The following is a 19,574-nucleotide window of genomic DNA, read 5'->3' as shown; positions in this document are numbered from 1 at the left end:
CATATTTCTCTGTTATTCGTGAAATCAAAATTGCTCGTAACAACCATTTTAGCATTGCGAACGAACTCTCACGACGACTACTTAAAGTACTCAGGGCATTGCTCTTTTCGGGGTCGCTCTCAATATTTTACATCAGAACGTTCTTGGTGACATTCGCACTCACCAACTTCATTTAATCCTCGAAGTCTCCGGTCGCCCTTCTGCCCTCGTCATTGTTTTCTGTTAAGCACGATAGTTTACGAGATATTTACAAAAACTATGTTCGCCTCGGCTGACCTAAGGACGTGATAAAACGGCAAGGTAGTGAGTGCCGCAATTAGGAGGTGGTCCCCGATCTTGGTCTCCTCGGACACCTGACCTAAATAAATTCTTTCGCTCGGGGACATTTGAGAGCTTTAGCATATTCTACACCAGCGAACGTTGCAGAAGAGCTGAGGAATCGAATTGTAAATGTCAAACTTGTGAAAATGCCCTTGGATTTTTCGTAGGGCACGGCGGTCCACGAGACGAAGGGCGGAACCTAGTACTCTAATGGTTGCTTAAGTTTCTGCAGGCGCCCCTTAAGCTGTGGTTCCTAATAAAAAATTTAAGAGGCAGGAAAACTGGTAAAATGCTTGAGGGATTAAAGTAAGTCGCCGAATGAAATCTAAAAATATCTCAAAAACTATGTTGATGTAAAGTGTTGGGAAAACTCCCTGTAAGGTGTTTTAAGTCTTTGCGGTTTGAGCTTGTTCGTGACGCCGACACGACGGTTACTGCCAATTTTGAGGCAGTCACCAACACCAATAGCAGATGAATTAATGAGAATCGAAGGAACAAGGCGACCTCAGCGCCCTGCGCATCGAAATGGAGGCGTTTTAACGCACGCCTTTATACGAAGCTTTTACCTTGAGTGATTCACCCGATTCACTTTCCGCCGTGCGTTAACGTTCCACGTGTTCCACAAGGACTTTCAAATGAACGAATTAAAATTGCAGTTTCGACGTACAATAGAGCTACACGGCAGATTCAAAACACGTCAATCGACGGGCCCCCGCTCTATCTAGACATAGAGAAATCCAATATCTCGGAGGCATTTCGTCGTGACGCCCGGCCGCATATGCATATTTGATACCTACGACCCCGAATCCACCCTCTGCGGATATAAACGGTAAACAGAAAAAACCCCTAATTTGGCCGACAACGTGAGAGTGCGTGACGGGTATATGCGAGGGAGAAAAGCTCCCCTCAAAAACAATAATCATCATTTTTTAGTGCGGAAGCGCGTATTTAACTTAGTGGAATCCAGAAGTCGCACATGACAACAGGCTGTTTCCAGCTTTGTGGAAACGGAAGCGTCGGGCTCGTGCCGGCGGACTCATCCCCATTTGTCTTTCATCCCTCGAATGGGCAGGGGGAGGGAGTGGGCCTGGGTTAAATTTAGACTTCCACGTCGTCGGGTTAATAAAGGTGTTAAGGCTTATGACAAAAGATTTGGCGAGATGATAACGAGTCGAATGGGATTTCTTCTTTGACGCATTCCTGCGGAGTCGCTTTGGGGACAAAGAGAGGCATAACCGAAGCCCCGAAATATCTTTTATACATAATAATAACATTTTAATTTCATCCCAGACGCTTCGCGTCCTTGAAAACCAGTCGCTGCTTCTTTGGGGTTATAAAACTCTAAAACGGAAGATTGAGGGAAATAAACGAAACATGTCCCCTCATTAAAATAAACACACGAGTCCCAAAATGCGGTGGGGCCCGGCCTATAATATATTGGGTAAGGACGAGTTTTATTTATAATCTTTCATTTATATTTGTGTTTTAAACGTGCCTCTCCGAGGTTTTTTTTATCTAAAAACGTGCATATGCTTAAACTGGTTTTGATTCATAAGAATATGCGGTGCCATCCTGTTGATTACACACATAGGAATTATTTTATTGGATCCAGTAATTCCGGTCTATAAAAGGTTTTCTAAATATAATGCGGCATTCTCGATGAAACTAATTACATGAGCAAAGGCGCCTCTTCACCGAACGCCCCGTAGACGTCGTAGAACGGAGATCCAGACGACGCTACGCCCGTAGGCGTGAGCGTTCGTATGTTACGTCATCCGCGCGTAGCGCATCACGTAATTCGGTTAGCGTGAAGTGAAACGTTGATGTTGTTGCGTCCTCGTTTCGCCGAACACCTACGTGTTCCAGGTTCTCCCATCGGCGCTTCGTGATAATTCCAATGGGAAAACATCCTCGATAAATATATCATATTTTCGATTTCCTTGGCCCATTGCCACTTCTCGAAATTTCATTTATTGTATCCGAACGCGAAATGGCATCTTCATGGAACCGCGTAATGGCATCTTCATGGAACAGCGTAATGGCATCTTCATGGAACAGCGTAATGGCATCTTCATGGAACAACGTAATGGCATCTTCATGGAACAGCGTAATGGCATCTTCATGGAACAGCGTAATGGCATCTTCATGGAACAGCGTAATGGCATCTTCATGGAACAGCGTAATGGCATCTTCATGGAACAGCGTAATGGCATCTTCATGGAACAGCGTAATGGCATTTTCATGGAACAGCGTAATGGCATCTTCATGGAACCGCGTCTGTGGCTAATTTCACCAGACACTTGTGCACTTCCGAGAAAAACTACGATAATTCTGCCCTCGGCGTAGTGTGTTTCCTCTAAGGCTTGCAGCGTTTCAGTCTTAAGTCCATATTTCCAGGTTCCTCCTATCGCTCGCAGTTTTCCACATTTTCCGACCCTCCCCGCCCGGGGGCCCAGCGACTCGAGGCCGTGTCTGCGTGGTGCCAGGACTCGATAGTAATTCGAAACAAACGTATTACGACGTGTACAATCGTGTGACGTAAAAAGGGCACATCTCCTCGAGAATGTGAGTTGCGCGCTCATGCTGTTCTGAAAAGAGAATGTGCGACCAGTAATGGTTTGGGCATAATCTGCTCACATTCGACGCGGCTTCGATCCCGGCTTCCGGCATTTGCCGCACCGACGAATTATCTCTCAATTTACGAAAAATCGCAGCCAATGCTCTGTTTCGGAGAAAGCTTGGAGGAGAACTTGAAAGCTTCCAAATTCTGATGTGTACAATCCGGAACGGCCAAATCGATTAAATTTAACACCTACGTGTTTCCACATGCACACGTGAAGGGAACAGCGAAACAGGCCAATTTTGCATCCTGAAGTTGCGTCCTGTAGCACAAAAATCTCATCTCCAAGTTCAACCCCCACTGCGTGACAACTGCAAGTCTCAAATTTTCAAATTGGACGTGTGGACTTGCCGCATTTGAAAGGCCTTTTCGTTCTCCGTTCAAAAATCCTGCGGTTCTAATCTTCCTTTGAAAGAATAATAAAAGTAAATCAATTCGGATAATTGACGAAATTCCCTGCAACAAACCGAAGGCTTAGTACCTAATGCCACTTCATTACCGATAATGGAACGAAATAACGAAACAAATCAATCTCAACGTGCCTCGACTTAACTTTTCCAAATCGATGGATAACGGAGCGGGAATTGCCAGAACGGCCTCCCCGACCGCCCGACTTGGCTCCGTCAGAACTTTCCTTATGGAGGTATGTGAAGAGCGCGGAGGGCAAAAGTAAACCGCGCGATTTAGTCGACTTGAAACGAAGACTGTCGCTCACGGTTAAACGCGAATTGATAGTAGAAGGGGTTTTTATTCACCATCGGGATGCTGCCAAGAGGTTGGAGAGGTGCCCTTTGAGCACCTAAATGGAAAGCCGAGGGTGCTCGGTTTGGGCACAATGACATTAGTCATTAAATTTCAAGTTGCTAACGAAGAAATTTATGAATTAGGCGCGTTAATCTTTTTCTGTTATTTCTTGCAATAAAGCTGGGGCTCGAGCTCCAATTTAAAAATGGGGGGATTGCGCGACGTCACTCGAAGGGGAGGAAATTCACGGGTGGAATTTTCACGTCGCAAGATGCGATTCCGGCACCTGAAGTTCCCCATTTCGCGAATTTTTTCCGCGCATTTGGCGATGTGCAGACATGGAATTCGTCCCGTTCGGCTCTTCCGTCCAGCATTCGCTTTCTATTGGGACGATGAAGCGCGGACAAGAGGCGCGAAGAGGGGAGGGAGCGGGACTGAGGTGACAACAAAGCACTAGAAAGGTGAAAGGCCCTGCTAATGCGCCGGCCCCGTGGTGCGGCGCATGCGCCCGCCACCTAAACGGGACGCCGTCCTCGTTTCGTGTGAAAATCACGCGGGCGCGGGGGACAAAAACGTGTGAATCGCAATCACTAGCAAGTAGCCGAAACGTGCGTGTCAATTTACTCGGATTGCGCGAGGACTGGTCAATCTGTGAATTTTTAAATCTGAAGAAGGCTCCGGGTCGGATGCGTCCGACGCGGCCGAAGGCAACTGGACAGCGACAACGGACCGGACCTTTCAATATTCAAGAAAAATAAATCTCCGGACCGCGTAATTAGTGGTTTTTTAAACAATGGCCATATCTCCTCGTCCTCCTCGTCCTTTCCCGCGGTCCTTCTTCTTCTTGTTGCAGCAGTCGTTGTCGCCGTACTTATGCTTTTGTTTTATTTTAACGGCCCCATATATTCAAGAATACGTATTTTTGCGTTAGGTCCCCACGGTCCTCTTCGACCTTTTGCTTAGCAGGTTTTTCGAAATAACTTTCTAAGCGGCACATAAATTATGGGGTATTAAACGCAATACAAAGGCGGTCTTAAGCGTCGCAACATGTGGAACACATCTCAGATTTATTTGCACCTAATATATTACAAATTATTGTGTTTATTCCGCTTGTTCGGGGCTTTTCAAAAGTTTTGTCAGCTAATTAATTAGCAACGTCGCTGGATTTTTATTTTCGGCCACATCGGGATCTTTTGTGCTTTTGCGCTCGCATCTCGTTGCGGATCCCATTTGTCAGCCCGGCCCGGCCCCATTTTGAACTTCTAACGTAAACGTATCAATTGTCGCTCGCATTAATATTAATTCCGTCATTGACCTTATCCGAAACATTATCATCAAAAAGGCATTAGGTTTGTCACGGGAGAATGTGGACGGCAGCTGCTCCTTTCAAACCTAGAATTATTCCATTGGAAATATTGACGTACCAGCATGTTGGAGCATAGAGGGAGGAAGCACACGCCGACGTCGTTAATTCCAATAAATCACTAAATTGCGGGGGTGTAATGCAGTTAATAGCCGGTCAGTCGCGCAACTGTCACATAACCTTATATGATCCATTATTCGAGTGTCTGTAATGGCCAGACGACCCTCTTGTGAACGGTAGAAAGGGGGCCACTAGGGGAATAGATCGAATTTGGGAGCGCGCTCCCGGCGCGAGATTCACTAGGTCAGACACAGATGAGAAAACATCGATATAACGTAACGTCCAAGTAGCGGACGAGCTTTATTGGGGATTAAGCTTCGGAGATATACAGGGTGCCCGTTTGGAAGCCTCTCGGAGTCCCATGGTATCGTTTGCGAGATATGCAGGGGGGTGCAGGGCGATCCGTGGGGGATGGGATGTAGGAAGAGCCTAGATGGGGGATGTCGAAATATCACCCCGCAGACTTTATACCAACGCGTTCGAGAATTGCTGGACGTTAAAGGCTGAGACACCGTAGAACAAGTCCGTAGAGTGACGCACAAAATTTGCGAGGCCCTTCGAAATAAGGAATATTGCTCAGGTGTCTTTTTAGATATGATGATGAAGTGTGGCAATGGGCACTGATGAGTGTGGCAAGGGCCTGGTATACAAGATCAAGAAATCCATACCAACATACTTAACTCCAACTTGAATAATCGCAAATTTTACGTCCAAGTCGAAGACCCCTGGTCGACCTTACATGACCTACACGCGGGGGTTCCCCAAGGTTCAGTCCTGGGTCCGTTCCTGTACTCCCTACATACAGCAGACACAGTACACAGCCAACATGGTATGTGATCGACATTTGCAGACGATACTGCGTTTCTGGTTAGCAGTCCTGACCCGCAAACTGCCGCTGACCTCACACAAGACTATCTTTCACAACTAGAATCCTGGCTAGCTAGGTGGAAGACAAAGATTAATGAATCACCTTCGGCTTAAGAAGAAATACCTGCCCTCCAGTGAAGATAAACAACGTGGAAATTCCCCAGGATGAATCAGTGAAATACCTAGAAATGCACCTCGATATGAGGCTAACCTGGAAGGAGCACATCAAGACCAGAAGAACTCAACTGAATCTCAAAAGAAAGAAACTTACCTGGCTACTGGGCTACCGCTCTCGGGTAGCACTAGAGCACAAAGTGCTAATTTAGAAAACCATCATCAAGCCCGTGTGGACCCATGGTATCCAGCTATGGGGAACCGCCAGCAACTCTAATATCGAAATTTTACAACGTTTTCAATCTAAGACGTTACGGATGCTTGTTAACGCACCATGGTATGTTAGCAACAATACAATTCACTCCGACCTCTCGATCAAAACAGTCCGAGAAGAAATAGTGAGCTAATCAAATAACTACGTGCGAAGATCAGATCGCCACCCAAATCACTTAGCCACAAACTTACTGGACACAGCGACATATACAACCAGGTTGAAGAGGTTCAACCCTCTAGATTTGCCACATAGATTCAACCAAGTAAGGGACTGAAATGTTGGTCCTTTTACTACACCATTTAGTACTATTATTTGTAATTCCCAGCATAGATATTGAAAGTCCAATTTATTTTTACCTTTATTGTGACAGATTGTATCTCTACAAGTAATTAAAAAAGGAAAAAAACAAGAAAAAAAAAGAAAAAAACAAGAAAAAAAAGAAAAAAAAGAAAAAAAAGAAAAAAAAGAAAAAAAGAAAAAAGAAAAAGAAAAAAAAAGGCTGAAAATTCGTTATAAAATTCCTTAACAATATATTATTATGACCTCGGCAATATAAATAGTACTCTTCTCGTACAGCGCACATACATTTCTATAGTATTTCCTTCACAATTACGTTGCTCATCCCAATTTCTATTCGTGTTTTTAGTATTAAGTCCCGCCTGCAATAACTCTTTACCGTTGCTTCATTCATTTTTATCAATCTCATAGAGTGATTTCTTTTAAATGTAAATTTTTAGGTGGTGAAACGACGCGATCGAAAAGCGAAATGCGAACAAGAGCGTCTCTATATCTGTCTCTAAACTCGTTCAACATTCAAGGAAATTTAGAAAAGTCAGCTCTTTTTAAACAAGGAACTAAAAAACTTTTTTCTATTTTTTTTCTTTTTTTTTCTTTTTTTTTCTTTTTTTTTCTTTTTTTTTCTTTTTTTTTCTTTTTTTCTTCTTTTTTTTTTTGAGGGCAAAAAATGCATTTACGCACCACCCCCGAGCTTTCGCTGTTCGTATCGACTCGAGGAGTGTGGGGCTCGCTCCAGAATACCCACTAAAAAATCCCTCTGTCTTCTCCGATGTAGGGCAGGAATTATCTTTCGACATTACTTCCACCCGAATTTAAACTTGGAAGTCAGGAAGCTAACTTCCCCGCAAAAACAGTATGCTTGTGAGATTAGCGTGTGAAAATTGCGTTTTGCGCATGTTTATGAGAGCGTAAAGCGCATGTGCTGATCGGTGTCCTGAGTGAATGTCCATTTCCTCGGTGGTGGTCGATTTTCCGATTTCAGTCGTTTCAATACATTCTTACGTATTTTACAAAATATTGACATAACTTCCTGAGATTGAATGATGCGTACCTATTGAGTAACATTATTTCTAATACCTAAAACTGTATGGTAAGTAGCATGTTACGTGCTTGTTCGAATGCAACAACGTCATTTTATTTTATGCCGTTTTATATTCGAAATTGGTGTGGTTGGACACAAAGTGGTTGTTGACGAAGTATGTGCGGCACTCTTTACTACCGCTCTCGTGTGGTGAAAAACTTCACCCTTCGCAGGCCTAGTTTGTAAATTTCGTGAGTTGCAATAGCGTGCGATTTCTTTACCGTACGAGTTGAATATTGCACTTTTCGCACGAGAGCAGTTTAAAGAAAGTGTCGCACGCGCACGGGAAACAAACCAGCATGATCAGTCTCAAGAATGATTCGTGATAGCGCTTAGCGGGATATGGAAAATAGCAAAGTTTGTATAAGTGAAACGCCGTACAGACCCGAACAGTTCACCGCGAAACGAACCGAACACCGAATAAAACACTAATTTGGACCATCCTGTTTGTTATATTGTACGGGGTGAGTCACGTCGTAACCCACGGAGAACACATGCGTGTAGAGGACGTCAAAACATGTCGATTTTTCACGAGAAATCTTTTTCTGATGCCTAGAGGTGCTGAGGTATTGGGTTCAGAAGATGAATTTAAAAAAATCGTGTATTTCCAGAAAGCTTTAATCTGGAACAACCAAATTTGCAAAATAATTTTGATTTGTTAACGTCTTTGTCAAATTTTAAGCTGCTGAAAGCTCCATAAGGGGCGGTTTAGGGGTGAGTCACCCTTAAAATTAAACACATTTTTTGAACCCTAATTTAGTTAACGACTAAGATTCAACAACATGATAATGAATTTAACTTTAGATCTTGTCGCACTCTCGTGCATTCTGCGAGAAATCGTTCATTATCGAAGATTTTCTTATTGTAATTTGGTGTCAAAACTGAACAATTCCGAAAAAAAAGAAATTAATATCTAAAAGAGGGAAAAGTAGGAAATTAATGCGCAAAGACCAAACGGTCATGCTCCAGCAGATCTTCAATTGTTCCGTTGCTAGGATACGGCAGTTGTCAAATCTGACGTTATTGATGTTTACGTAGTTTACAAATTTTTCATGTATCTTATTATTGTTCGTAGTAATTTTGTAATATATTATTGAACACTGATCTGGACAGAGCAACAAACTCGCACGACTTTCAAACCTGTTTGCAAACGTGTATCTCTCCCCGTGGAAATTAGTATGTTATTCGGCGTTGGGTTAGTTGTACTGTCCGTTGTACAGCCAAACATTCAGGTCTGTACGAAGCTTAACATGCGCAAAAGTGCCTTTCCGTGCCCCATTGCTTGCTTCGCACCGTTCATTCGACTGCAATCGGCGTGCGATAAACTATCGCTTTCCGCACTAGTTGGTTAATAACCATTTCCATTTACACATACTGCATAGTATTCGCTTAGGAAAGCCTTATTTGTTTGCGATCTGTGCTTTGACCAAACTTGAAAAAGAAAACGCATTCACGCCCCGTGAAGGTACGATTGGACTGCGGCAAGTTATAATAATTCGCTAGATTTACTTTACTCAGGCTGTGTGTGTGTGTACGTATATCGGGAAACCAAATTCTATTTATGTAACATTACACAGATGGTGATTTTCATATACATAGAGTGGATGGTATATAAACAGGGCGTTGGTTAGTTTCCAGGTTGGTCTGGAAACTACGAATGCTCTCGCCAATTTTAGTATTTATTCTCGCATTAAGGGAAACAGGAAATTAAAAGAAAACCCGACAAAAATGTGGTGCAAGACTTCGTATGTATTTTCTAGAAGACCTAATCGCCCCCTTTGCACCCTTCAGGCCAACTTTCCTCGCACGCCAGCTCTCCATGCCGGCTTAACCCATCGTTGATGTCTTCTTTCCTATGCAAAGTTTTGTTAGACATGTGACGAAATTTCGAGGGGAAATGCGGCGATTTTAAGGCGAAAAGCTCATACAAGCATAGGTCTAGTGATGCTTCGTTTTCGAGATCACAGTTTTTTATCACTACACAGGGCGTCTCTAAAGGGTCTGTACCAAATTCCACCTCATATTGCTGAGGCAAAAAAATGACGTTTCAGCCCAATTTACTTTCGTTCAAAAATGGGCGATTCTCAAAAAATAGGTCAAAGTAGAAATTTAAAAAAAATTATTAAAAATGTCTTATTTTGTTCATAGTGGCAGTGTATGAACCAAATATCGCCTCAAGAGGTGTTTTTAGGAACGAGAAATCAGAAACCGTTTATTTTTTCGATGTTCATTGCAGAGGGCGCTGCCGGCGCTAGATGAGCCCTCTTTAAACGGGCATAACTTTTCTTGTCGTCCGGTATCAAATTTATTTACATTCTAAATTTGCATTTTTCTGCACGTTCCACAGAAAAAGACGCATGAGGTATGAGGCCCTAAGAACGCATCTTTTTGAGTTTTAAAGTTTGTCGCACGTCTCGAAAAAGAACTTTAATTTGAACAGATGCAATGAAAAATCAAAATATTCGATAAACTTTCAATTTTTATTATTTAAAAAAAAACACTTGTGCTTTTATTTGACAATGCCCATCTCTTATTGGTCATTTTACCGCACTGTTCGGATGTATTTTAGAGTTATTTTTCACGACATGCAGTGAACCCTAAACTTCAACTATCTCAAGATCGAACGCCCGTAGGGACTTGTAGCAAGAAACTTTCCGCTCATAAAACATGCAGGAAAACATATTTAGTCATAAATAAATTTTATGCCCGACGTTAAAGAAGTTATGCCCCTTTAAACAAAGTTGACTTAGCTCTGAGGGCGCCTATCAAAGTGTACATGGGAGATGTGAATGGATTCTCGCCCCTGAAAGCCCCTCGATGCGCCATTTTGATTAGACGGTGCAATTGCAAACGAGGAAATATTGCGTTTCTTCGATTTCTTAATTTTAAAATCTTCTCGGTTTTCGCTTCGTCTTCCTGTATTTGCAAAACCCCCCTCCTCGACCAAGGTGAACCGAGTCAAGTCGGTGTGTTTCCTCCTCAGAGGGCCATTGAGGAATGCTGTACGAACTTTTTAGAGACACCGTGTATATCGAAAAAACTACCAAATAACGAGAGGGCGCGAACTAGTGTGAGGCTCAAACTTGGTGGCGGGTTTTCAGGTAGTGCAAAGAAGCCTTTTAAACTAGAACTTGTTTATCTCCTTCTGCTAGGGCAGGGTAGCACCGGAAATTCAAGAAAAATCGAGCAAGAAAACGATTTATTAAAATTACACTGAAACGAACAGTACGCACTTTTTTTTGTTGTTTTTTTTTTTGTTTTTTTTGTTTTTTTTTGTTTTTTTTTGTTTTTTTTTTGTTTTTTTTTAATGAAAGAACATTTAGCACTAAGCAAGTGCCAAATTCCAACAAAATCGGCTAGAGGGCTGCTAAAATTTTCACAAAAAAACAATTAAAAAAACAAAGAAAAGAAGATTGCCGCCCTTGGTTAGGAACCAAGCGCTACCAGACCACTTTTTACATAAACTTTTCGCTTTAGTATCGCTCAGGGGATCGTCCCTTGAGGCTTAACCAGATGCTCGAGTAACGTCTCGTATAAAAGGAAGTAAGCGAGTTCGTCTGAATGAATTTTGCTCAATTTGCGAACGTTGCACCGGGCGCGTACCATACAGGGCGAAGCCAAAACAAATGATCTACGCGGGAATTCGCTTGGTGTCATTAACGCATGTCGGAAAATAATTGGTGTTAGAGTGTCCGGGGCCCGTCCGCGTAGCGGACACTCGCTTGCGTAGACGAGGGAGCACTGCTTTGCTGGTTAGAAGTACCGAAAATTTTGAAAAACTCCAGCAGCCCGCGGCCTCTTTGATGCTCCCCCAACGTCCCCGTAAAAGCACGTGTTAATGGACAATAGTTCGCCCATTTATAGCTCCAAATTAATTATAGTTGGATATACCTAACGAAAACCAAAAGTAAAGCCTGTGGTAATATTTTCGAATCCACAGAGAGAAAGATAAATATTTATAAACAGAATTTCTATTTTTGGCCGGTGGTCGTAAATCCGCCTCTACTTCGCTCTAACCTTTTATATTTTGCCCGCACAGGTCGAATTAAATGTGCTGGATCCACTGTACAAATCTGGCACAATTTTAGCAACAATGTGTGCACTAAATTCCAACAAGCTGCTAAAGACTGTTCAGTCACAATGGTGGCCGTAGTAAAAGCGTCATATATCAAATGGCAGTTTCTTAGATCTTTTATGATTGTCCCGGCATTAAATTTTATAACAGAGTCACAATATCAAAGGGTATTTACAATGAATGCGAAAACAGGCCAAAGGCTAAGAACGATCGATGAAATCAGAACCGAAGTTCGTCGCCGGCGTCGCTCTAGCGTGAAATCGTTTCAATTCAGCCCTAAGGGCCCAATGCGTTTACCCTAACGGCGGCAGGCCCTAACTGCGACTGTTCTGTTATGCTTTATAGATATGAAATTTCTGGGCGTATTTGATGGGCGTGGATTATGGGAGAGCAACAAGTGAATTTTATTTATGAACGCAACAGGACCGCCCAGCTGTCATAACCGGTCTTCTGGCTGGTCCTCGGCCAGGTCGTTTATCATATTCTGCGCCTGCTCCGAGGCGCCCCCTTCATATTTGCCCCGCCACTTTCATATCTCATTTAATAATATCTCGGCCTATGTTAATCCGGGCTCCCACCCCGACGTATAGAACCGCGTGATGCACGGGAATGAGCAGACGTGTCTGCTCCTTCAGCGTTTGTTTGCGCGTTTTCTTTATTCCGGCGTTTTGTTTTCAGATGGCCTCGCCGCCAACGAAGCCTTGCCCGAGGTGCTTATGTGTCAACGATGCCAAGAACAGTTCACGGAATTGCAAGAGTACTTATCGCACAAAGACGAGTGCGACAAGAAGGCGATCAAACATGACGACCCCGCGCATTCCGATCCCGAAGACATGGTGGTGTCCGAGGATGACGAGGACGAAGACGAACCAGGGGGAAAGCGTCTCGAGCGCATGCGACGCCATCGGCAAGATGCCGCCAACAACAACAGCGTAGAAGAAAGTTCACCGGATGAAAACGCGATGAATTTTCCCCTACCGACGGCACCCCCCGCAGCCGCAGGACACGTCACTTTGGAAGCGCTGCAAAACACCAAAGTCGCTGTGGCCCAATTCGCAGCTGCAGCCATGGCAAACAGTACAGACAACCAAGCTGCGCTGCAAGAACTGGCAGTACTGCAATCGACCATTTTTACCTTACAACATCAGCAAGTGCTACAGCTGCAGCTCATCAACCAACTCCAGCATCAGCTTCAGATCGACATGACTAAAGAGGACGAGCAGTGCGGCTCTCCCGCTCCCTCCGATTCTGAACGTTCTCCACTGGACCAACCCCCAGGTTTTCCGGTTAAAACAGAATCACGAGAGACAACTCCCACACCCATACCTCCCTCGATAGTCGATGAGACTCCTCCACAGAGCACGCCTCCGCCATTGCAGCCGGAAATCAGCAATCTACCTCTGCAGATGCAGCCTCCCATGTGTTCCATATCATCGTCATTAGCCTCTACTATAATCACTCACAGCAACGAACCGCCCTTGCTAGAAGAACCAAATACTCTGGAAATGCTCCAGAAGAGAGCCCAGGAAGTCTTAGACAATGCCAGTCAGGGATTGTTGGCTACTAACTTGGCAGATGAGCTGGCCTTTCGAAAGAATAAAGGTTCCATGTCCCCTTACGATTCCAAAGGGCGTAATGAGCCTTTTTTTAAACATCGCTGTAGATATTGCGGAAAAGTATTCGGATCTGATTCAGCGCTTCAGATCCATATTCGTTCTCATACCGGAGAACGTCCATATAAGTGCAACGTGTGCGGTAGCAGGTTTACCACAAAAGGCAACTTGAAAGTGCATTTCCAAAGACACAGTGCTAAGTTCCCACATATCAAAATGAATCCTAACCCAGTTCCTGAACACCTAGACAAATATCACCCTCCTTTACTAGCCCAACTAGGCCAGCAACCATCTCTCTCGCCTGGAGGCCCTCCACACCCTCCTCATCTAGGGTTTCCTGGCGCTCATCACCCATTCCCCCCAACATCCTTACCTCTCTATCGACCCCCAATTCCCCCACCCCCAGAACTGATTAGCAGTAGGCTTCAACCCTCACCTCACACCCCACCCCTTAGATTATTCCCACCCCAGCCTTTATTTATTAAACGTGAGGAGCAGGAAGCTCCGGCAGACTTAAGGAAACCTCAGAGAAGTCCTTCACCGATATGCAAATCTGAAAGTGACAGAGAGGATCGGAAGCAAAACAGTGAGAAAGAGGAAATGTCTGAGGTTACTCCTAAACAAGAGCTCAATGATCAGGAGCTCGAGGGAGAGTGTGACAGGTACGCCCCAGGGACACCAAATGTGTTTGAAGAGTGCAGCAATGAGAGCAGATATTCTAATGAGGGCGAGCAGAGGAGTCCAGATGATCACTCTCCTGACATGCAGGACGAGCCTGAAAATTTATCGAGCAGCAGATCAAACATTATGTCAACCCCTCTTAGCATTGCCACAGGACAGAGACTGCCTGCCAACTTTTCATTCGGACATCAAAGCTCACCCCCAAGCAGCACCTCCTCTGGAAGCCTTGGTCACTTTCCCACAAATCCTCTCCACGATATCACCAAGGATCCTGCGATTTACACCAACTTGCTACCGAGGCCTGGCAGCAACGACAATTCCTGGGAAAGTCTCATTGAAGTGACGAAAACCTCTGAAACCAGTAAATTGCAGCAATTAGTAGATAACATTGAGCATAAGCTCTCAGACCCAAATCAATGTGTGATTTGCCATAGAGTTTTGTCTTGCAAAAGTGCTCTTCAAATGCACTATAGGACGCACACGGGGGAGAGGCCCTTCAAGTGTAAAATCTGCGGAAGGGCCTTTACTACTAAAGGGAATTTGAAGACTCACATGGGTGTGCACCGCGCGAAGCCCCCGATGAGGGTGCTGCATCAATGTCCAGTTTGTCACAAAAAATTTACCAATGCTTTAGTACTGCAGCAACATATCCGCCTCCATACGGGCGAACCTACTGATCTCACTCCAGAGCAAATTCAGGCTGCTGAAGTCAAGGACTTTCCCTCTCCAGGAGCATTTCCCAGCCTCCCCAACTCGATGCATCCCTTCCTAAGCCAGGGCTTCCCCCTACCCGGACTATCACCCTTGGGGACTCCTGGCTTACCCTTTCACCTTAAGTTCGAAAAAGATGGAAGGTCCGAACATGAGAGCATGGATGACGAAGACGAAGATGATGATAACATGAGCACGAACACTGATAATCAAAATATGGCCCCATTTTCCTCGTCACCCTCAGGTGGGAATCACCATATAAATGTTTCGAGTGATTTGAATTGTTCCACTGAAGACTTGAGCTGCAATAAACCCATGTCTCCGCAGGCTACAAGCATTCAGAATGGGGAGAAATCTCCTAGTCGATCAGTCACCAGCAGGGAGAGTGCTGAGATACAGTCTCCTCACCATCGAATGACTACCACACCCGTCCAGGTGAGTTGAAACAGGAGGGCGTAAAGTTAAGTTAATAAAGTTAAGCGTTAAAGTTAACAATTTTCCGTTACACTGTTAGTTGCATTCAAGGTATCTAAAATAAACATGATAAACGGTCTTTAATGGACGGCGGCCGTTAAAACACCCTAAAGTTCGGCAACCGTTAAGGCCAACAATACAAATCTGCGACTCCACAAGGTGTTTTTCAAGAGTTTTACATTACACAGGGTGGTTCATTAACAAGGGGACAACTGAAAGCTGGGATTACTATTGGTCATATGGGGACGATTGGAGAAAGTTTCTCTTTTCGAAAGGTGATAGTTTCGGATATATACAGGGCGTCGAAAGTAAAAATTTGTTTTATTTTTTGCCATTATGTTTAAAATATCTAAATTAGACACTTGGAAAATTGTAAAGTTATGTTTTTTAGGTGACGAGTAAGATGCGTTTTGCAATTTCCGCATTGCTAATAGAGGGCGCCACTCACGGTCAATTTGTAGAATTTATAGTTATTAACTGGTCACTCGGTATGTCTGACATCAAATGCAATTTAAGTCTGAAAGAGCAATAGTTTTTCCATTAATTATGCATTGCTGTTTCCTTTCCATATCTCGATCCTTTTTCGAGAAAAATCTACTGAACCAACACTATGTATAAATTGGACAATACGTTCTCTGTTAGCAACGGAAAAAATGGCAAAATGTATCTTATTTTTTAGTTTTTTAAATTTTAAAGTTCTTTCCATCACTTCCCTGTTAAGTTTCAATAAATTTAAGTATGATTTTATTTATTTTTTTAGTAATAATCTGTTTTTTACCCTGATCGCTTTAAGGAATCTAAGACTTCAACGAATTTTACCGAAAACGCTTGGGAACATTAAACTAGGCAGCCCGCCATGAATTTTCTTAACGACAATACTTGAACGCCCTGTATATCGAAAGCCAAGCGTGTGCGGATCCACGTTTCGAGGGAAAAAAGACTTATTTTGACGTCAAAAACGTGCTCTTAAATTCTTTCTCCTCGATTTTGAATCACCCTGTACACATATACCGATTTGACAGCGCTATGGCTGTTCGGTGCGTGACGTAACTGCCGTGCGCAAAGCTCAAGCCGGCAAAATGGCCGTTTGGCAAAACGCTGTCACGTGATCGCCATTTTCGCTTTTTGGTTGAAGCAATTTGAGCGGGGCGCAAATTTTAAGTAGCGCTGGTAGGGAGTTTCAACTTCAGGGAGTTCAATTCAAGTTCGTCCGGCCAGTGGCGCACGTTTACTAATGGAATGTGTGAAAACCACATCCGTTTCAATCTTAATTAAAATTTTGGTGATAAGCTCAGGCTTTCCTCAATTTCCCTTATAAAATGTGCTCATGAGACAACTGTCACATAAATGGCGTATAGCGGGGCCGCGGCTCCTTGGCGAAAATTCATGGAAGATATATTGTGGTGGTGGTTCTTTGGTGCGCGATCTTAGAACTCCAAAAATTTTACGCCACCTCTAGGTACCCGGTTGAAATAATAGTGTGTTACAAAGGCATACTGCACGCTGTTGTTTTGATTTCGCACGCGCTGTCTCGTGCGCGCGGAAGTCGACTAGTCCGAACTTGGCTCATCTCGATATTGAGCATTCGGGTGAAGTAGCATGATTGCCGTGCGCTTCCTTCAATCAAAAACGAGTTGTCACCTCATGTTAGAACGTGCCTTCTAGATACCCAGGCCACCCTCCTCGCAGCAGGCAACAAGCCCCACTCCCTCAGAATGTAACTCCATGGGAGCTTTGGACTTGACTCCGAAACCGAATCAAAATCCGCCAATCCCAAGCCCGGGGCCCAGTCCAGGACCGCCTTCGCTGTTTTCCGCCTTCGGGCTCCTGCCTCAAGGATCTCAGTCCTCGACGCCGCTGATGACCTCCGCGTTGTCCTCGCTGACTTCTTCGGTGCTGACCTCAACGTCTTTTAGCCCGCTCAGGCTGGCCGTAGGCCCTGGCGCCACTTTAGGTACGTTTGCTTAGCCGATGCGGTTACTTGAGTATTCATTTTCGGATTAATTCACAGGTCGAGGGAATACAACTTGCAACTTGTGCTTCAAGACTTTCGCCTGCCATTCGGCCCTCGAAATTCACTACAGGAGCCACACCAAGGAGCGCCCGTTCAAGTGCACCGTGTGCGACAGGGGGTTTTCCACGAAGGTGAGTCTGAGCCGAATTAGTTTAAATTAAGTCGATGAATTGTTAATCTTTGGATGTGACTGTCAAACGATATATCCCGGAATTTGTGTTATAAAAATGATTGAAATGTTATTCTAACACAATAGACTTGGAGATATCTCAAATTAACCGCTGGCAGTGGGCCAAGAATAAGTTATGTCGCATGTCTAAGTGGTCTATTTTTGATGGAGAATCTTATTTTTATGTCAAAATGCACTTTTTAACTTGTCGTCATTAAGATCTGAAGTGATTGCCGTGAAAAATGCAGACGGATTCTTCAGCATTCGGTAACTGGTGCGGTTTATTTTCGTGAGCAATTATTCAATACTTATTGCTCTGGTATATTCGTTTTCGATTAAAAACCGCTATGTAAATGGCACATTCTTCTAGACGCTTTCTTGAACTTTGGGCCTATTTTTAAACGCGTTATTATTCATCCCGATGCACAGAAATAGTCTAGAGCGCATTAACGGCGTTCTTCTCTGCCGCAATAATTACAAATCAGATTCATAACAAGCTTTTCAGGTGCACGTACTTGTATATAGACTGTACGCCTTCAACGATAAACAATGTTTTCTTGCATACCTTTTTCCGGTAAGTCGTTCCCAGGGCCGGACTTCGATCCACAGATTCCAGAGCGGCGACCTTAAGCACGTTTGTCGCGCCGGCGTAACAGTCACCGAGGACCCTCACGTTCGATTCGTGGAAATTACTCTTCTGCTGACGTTAACAGGAGTTTCGCAATTTGGCCTCGGGTGAAACCTCCAACTTAGCTTATGCAGCTCTCGGCCTGCGATGTACAACTGACCCTTCCGGTACAAGATCCGCACGTGACTCGCACATACAGAGTGTCTCCAAGGTTCCAGGAGTGGTTGCAGTAAAAGTTACTATATCACACGTGTACGGCAACACCAGATATTCCCAAGGTTCTCGCAGCCTTTCTCCTAAATACCAGGAGTTTTTGGCCTCAAGCGGCGCGCGCAGGATATTACATTTTTTTTGTTTCGGAGGACGATTCAGGGCACGATATACAGGGTGTTTCTCAATGGATAGTAAAAAACTGAAATCCTGACGGATTCAAAAGGCGGAAAGTTCGTAGATGTCCAAAAATGCTTTGGCTTTCATCTATATCGCGGTGAAAAACACCTTTTTCGTTTTTTTGTTTTTTTTAGAAACTCACCGAAAATTTGTACCGAGTGTTTGGTCCAATTGGAAATTTTCGGACTTTGATTTCACGCACGGAGTAATGCGGATTCGAGGGGTTTTAAGCTTAAATTTACCCTTTTTTTTCTGTTAATGTTTTATAAATTATCCGCATTGAGTGTTCTCTCTTCTCAGACTCTTGCAAAATTTCGCTCAAATCGATGGTTGGGGCAACATTCGCAATAATAGTCAGAAGAGTTCACATCGATCAATTTAAATAATAATGTAACGCTTAGTGAAGTTGGCCATGATTTTTTGCCTCATTTGTTTACTGTCAAGTGTCACAATTATTGACAGTTGATTTTCTGGAAGTGTCAAAAAATTTTTTTGACACCAAAACGTTCGTTATGCCCTACAGATCGAAGCCGAAGCATTCACCCGTTAAATTTTTTACCATCCGTTTAGAAACGCCCTATATAAATAATTAATAAACGCAAACAATAAACCATCGCACCGAAAATTAGCGCACATTTCTGAAATTTTGCGAAAAATTCAAATTGCGCCTTTTTCAGTTGCGTGATCATACAGCAAATACGTGCTATACAGGGCGTGATATATCATCACGAAGATATTTCAAGGGTCGACGGTACTCCGTAAAACAATTTGTAAAATGCCTTCGGACCCACGGCCAAAAACGCACCACTTCCAACGTGCGGAGTTGCAAAATTTCATTTTTTTTCTTATAATTTTCGGTTTTCTCACCTACGCCTTGAGTTGAATTTTTGAAAATGCGAAACGTCAAAAATCACGACAAAATGGCCGAAACTCATCCATGGCATCTTAAATTAAAGACCGGACTTTTGGCCGGATGTGTTTTTAAGGAAATACGGGGTGTTGAAGTTTCATTTACTTTTTCAATTTATATTTTAGAGCTCCTAAAATTTCTGAGATATTTAGCTCAAATTTTGAATAT

General features: G+C 43.7%; 1 protein-coding gene across 3 annotated transcripts in view; it reads left to right on the top strand.

The window, feature by feature from the left end:
* LOC136349645 (homeotic protein spalt-major-like) overlaps positions 1–19,574 on the top strand; it is a 118,447-nt gene that overhangs the window by 86,769 nt on the left and 12,104 nt on the right. For all 3 annotated transcript variants that reach the window (XM_066301328.1, XM_066301327.1, XM_066301329.1), the window contains exons 2-4: positions 12,495–15,256; positions 16,961–17,249; positions 17,307–17,440. In XM_066301328.1, coding sequence (XP_066157425.1) covers positions 12,495–15,256; positions 16,961–17,249; positions 17,307–17,440 — 3,185 coding nt within the window. The remainder of the gene's footprint in view (positions 1–12,494; positions 15,257–16,960; positions 17,250–17,306; positions 17,441–19,574) is intronic.

Source organism: Euwallacea fornicatus, chromosome 39 (genome assembly GCF_040115645.1).
Source record: "Euwallacea fornicatus isolate EFF26 chromosome 39, ASM4011564v1, whole genome shotgun sequence".
NCBI classification, from domain to species: domain Eukaryota; kingdom Metazoa; phylum Arthropoda; class Insecta; order Coleoptera; family Curculionidae; genus Euwallacea; species Euwallacea fornicatus.
This window is presented reverse-complemented; position numbering and strand designations above follow the sequence as displayed.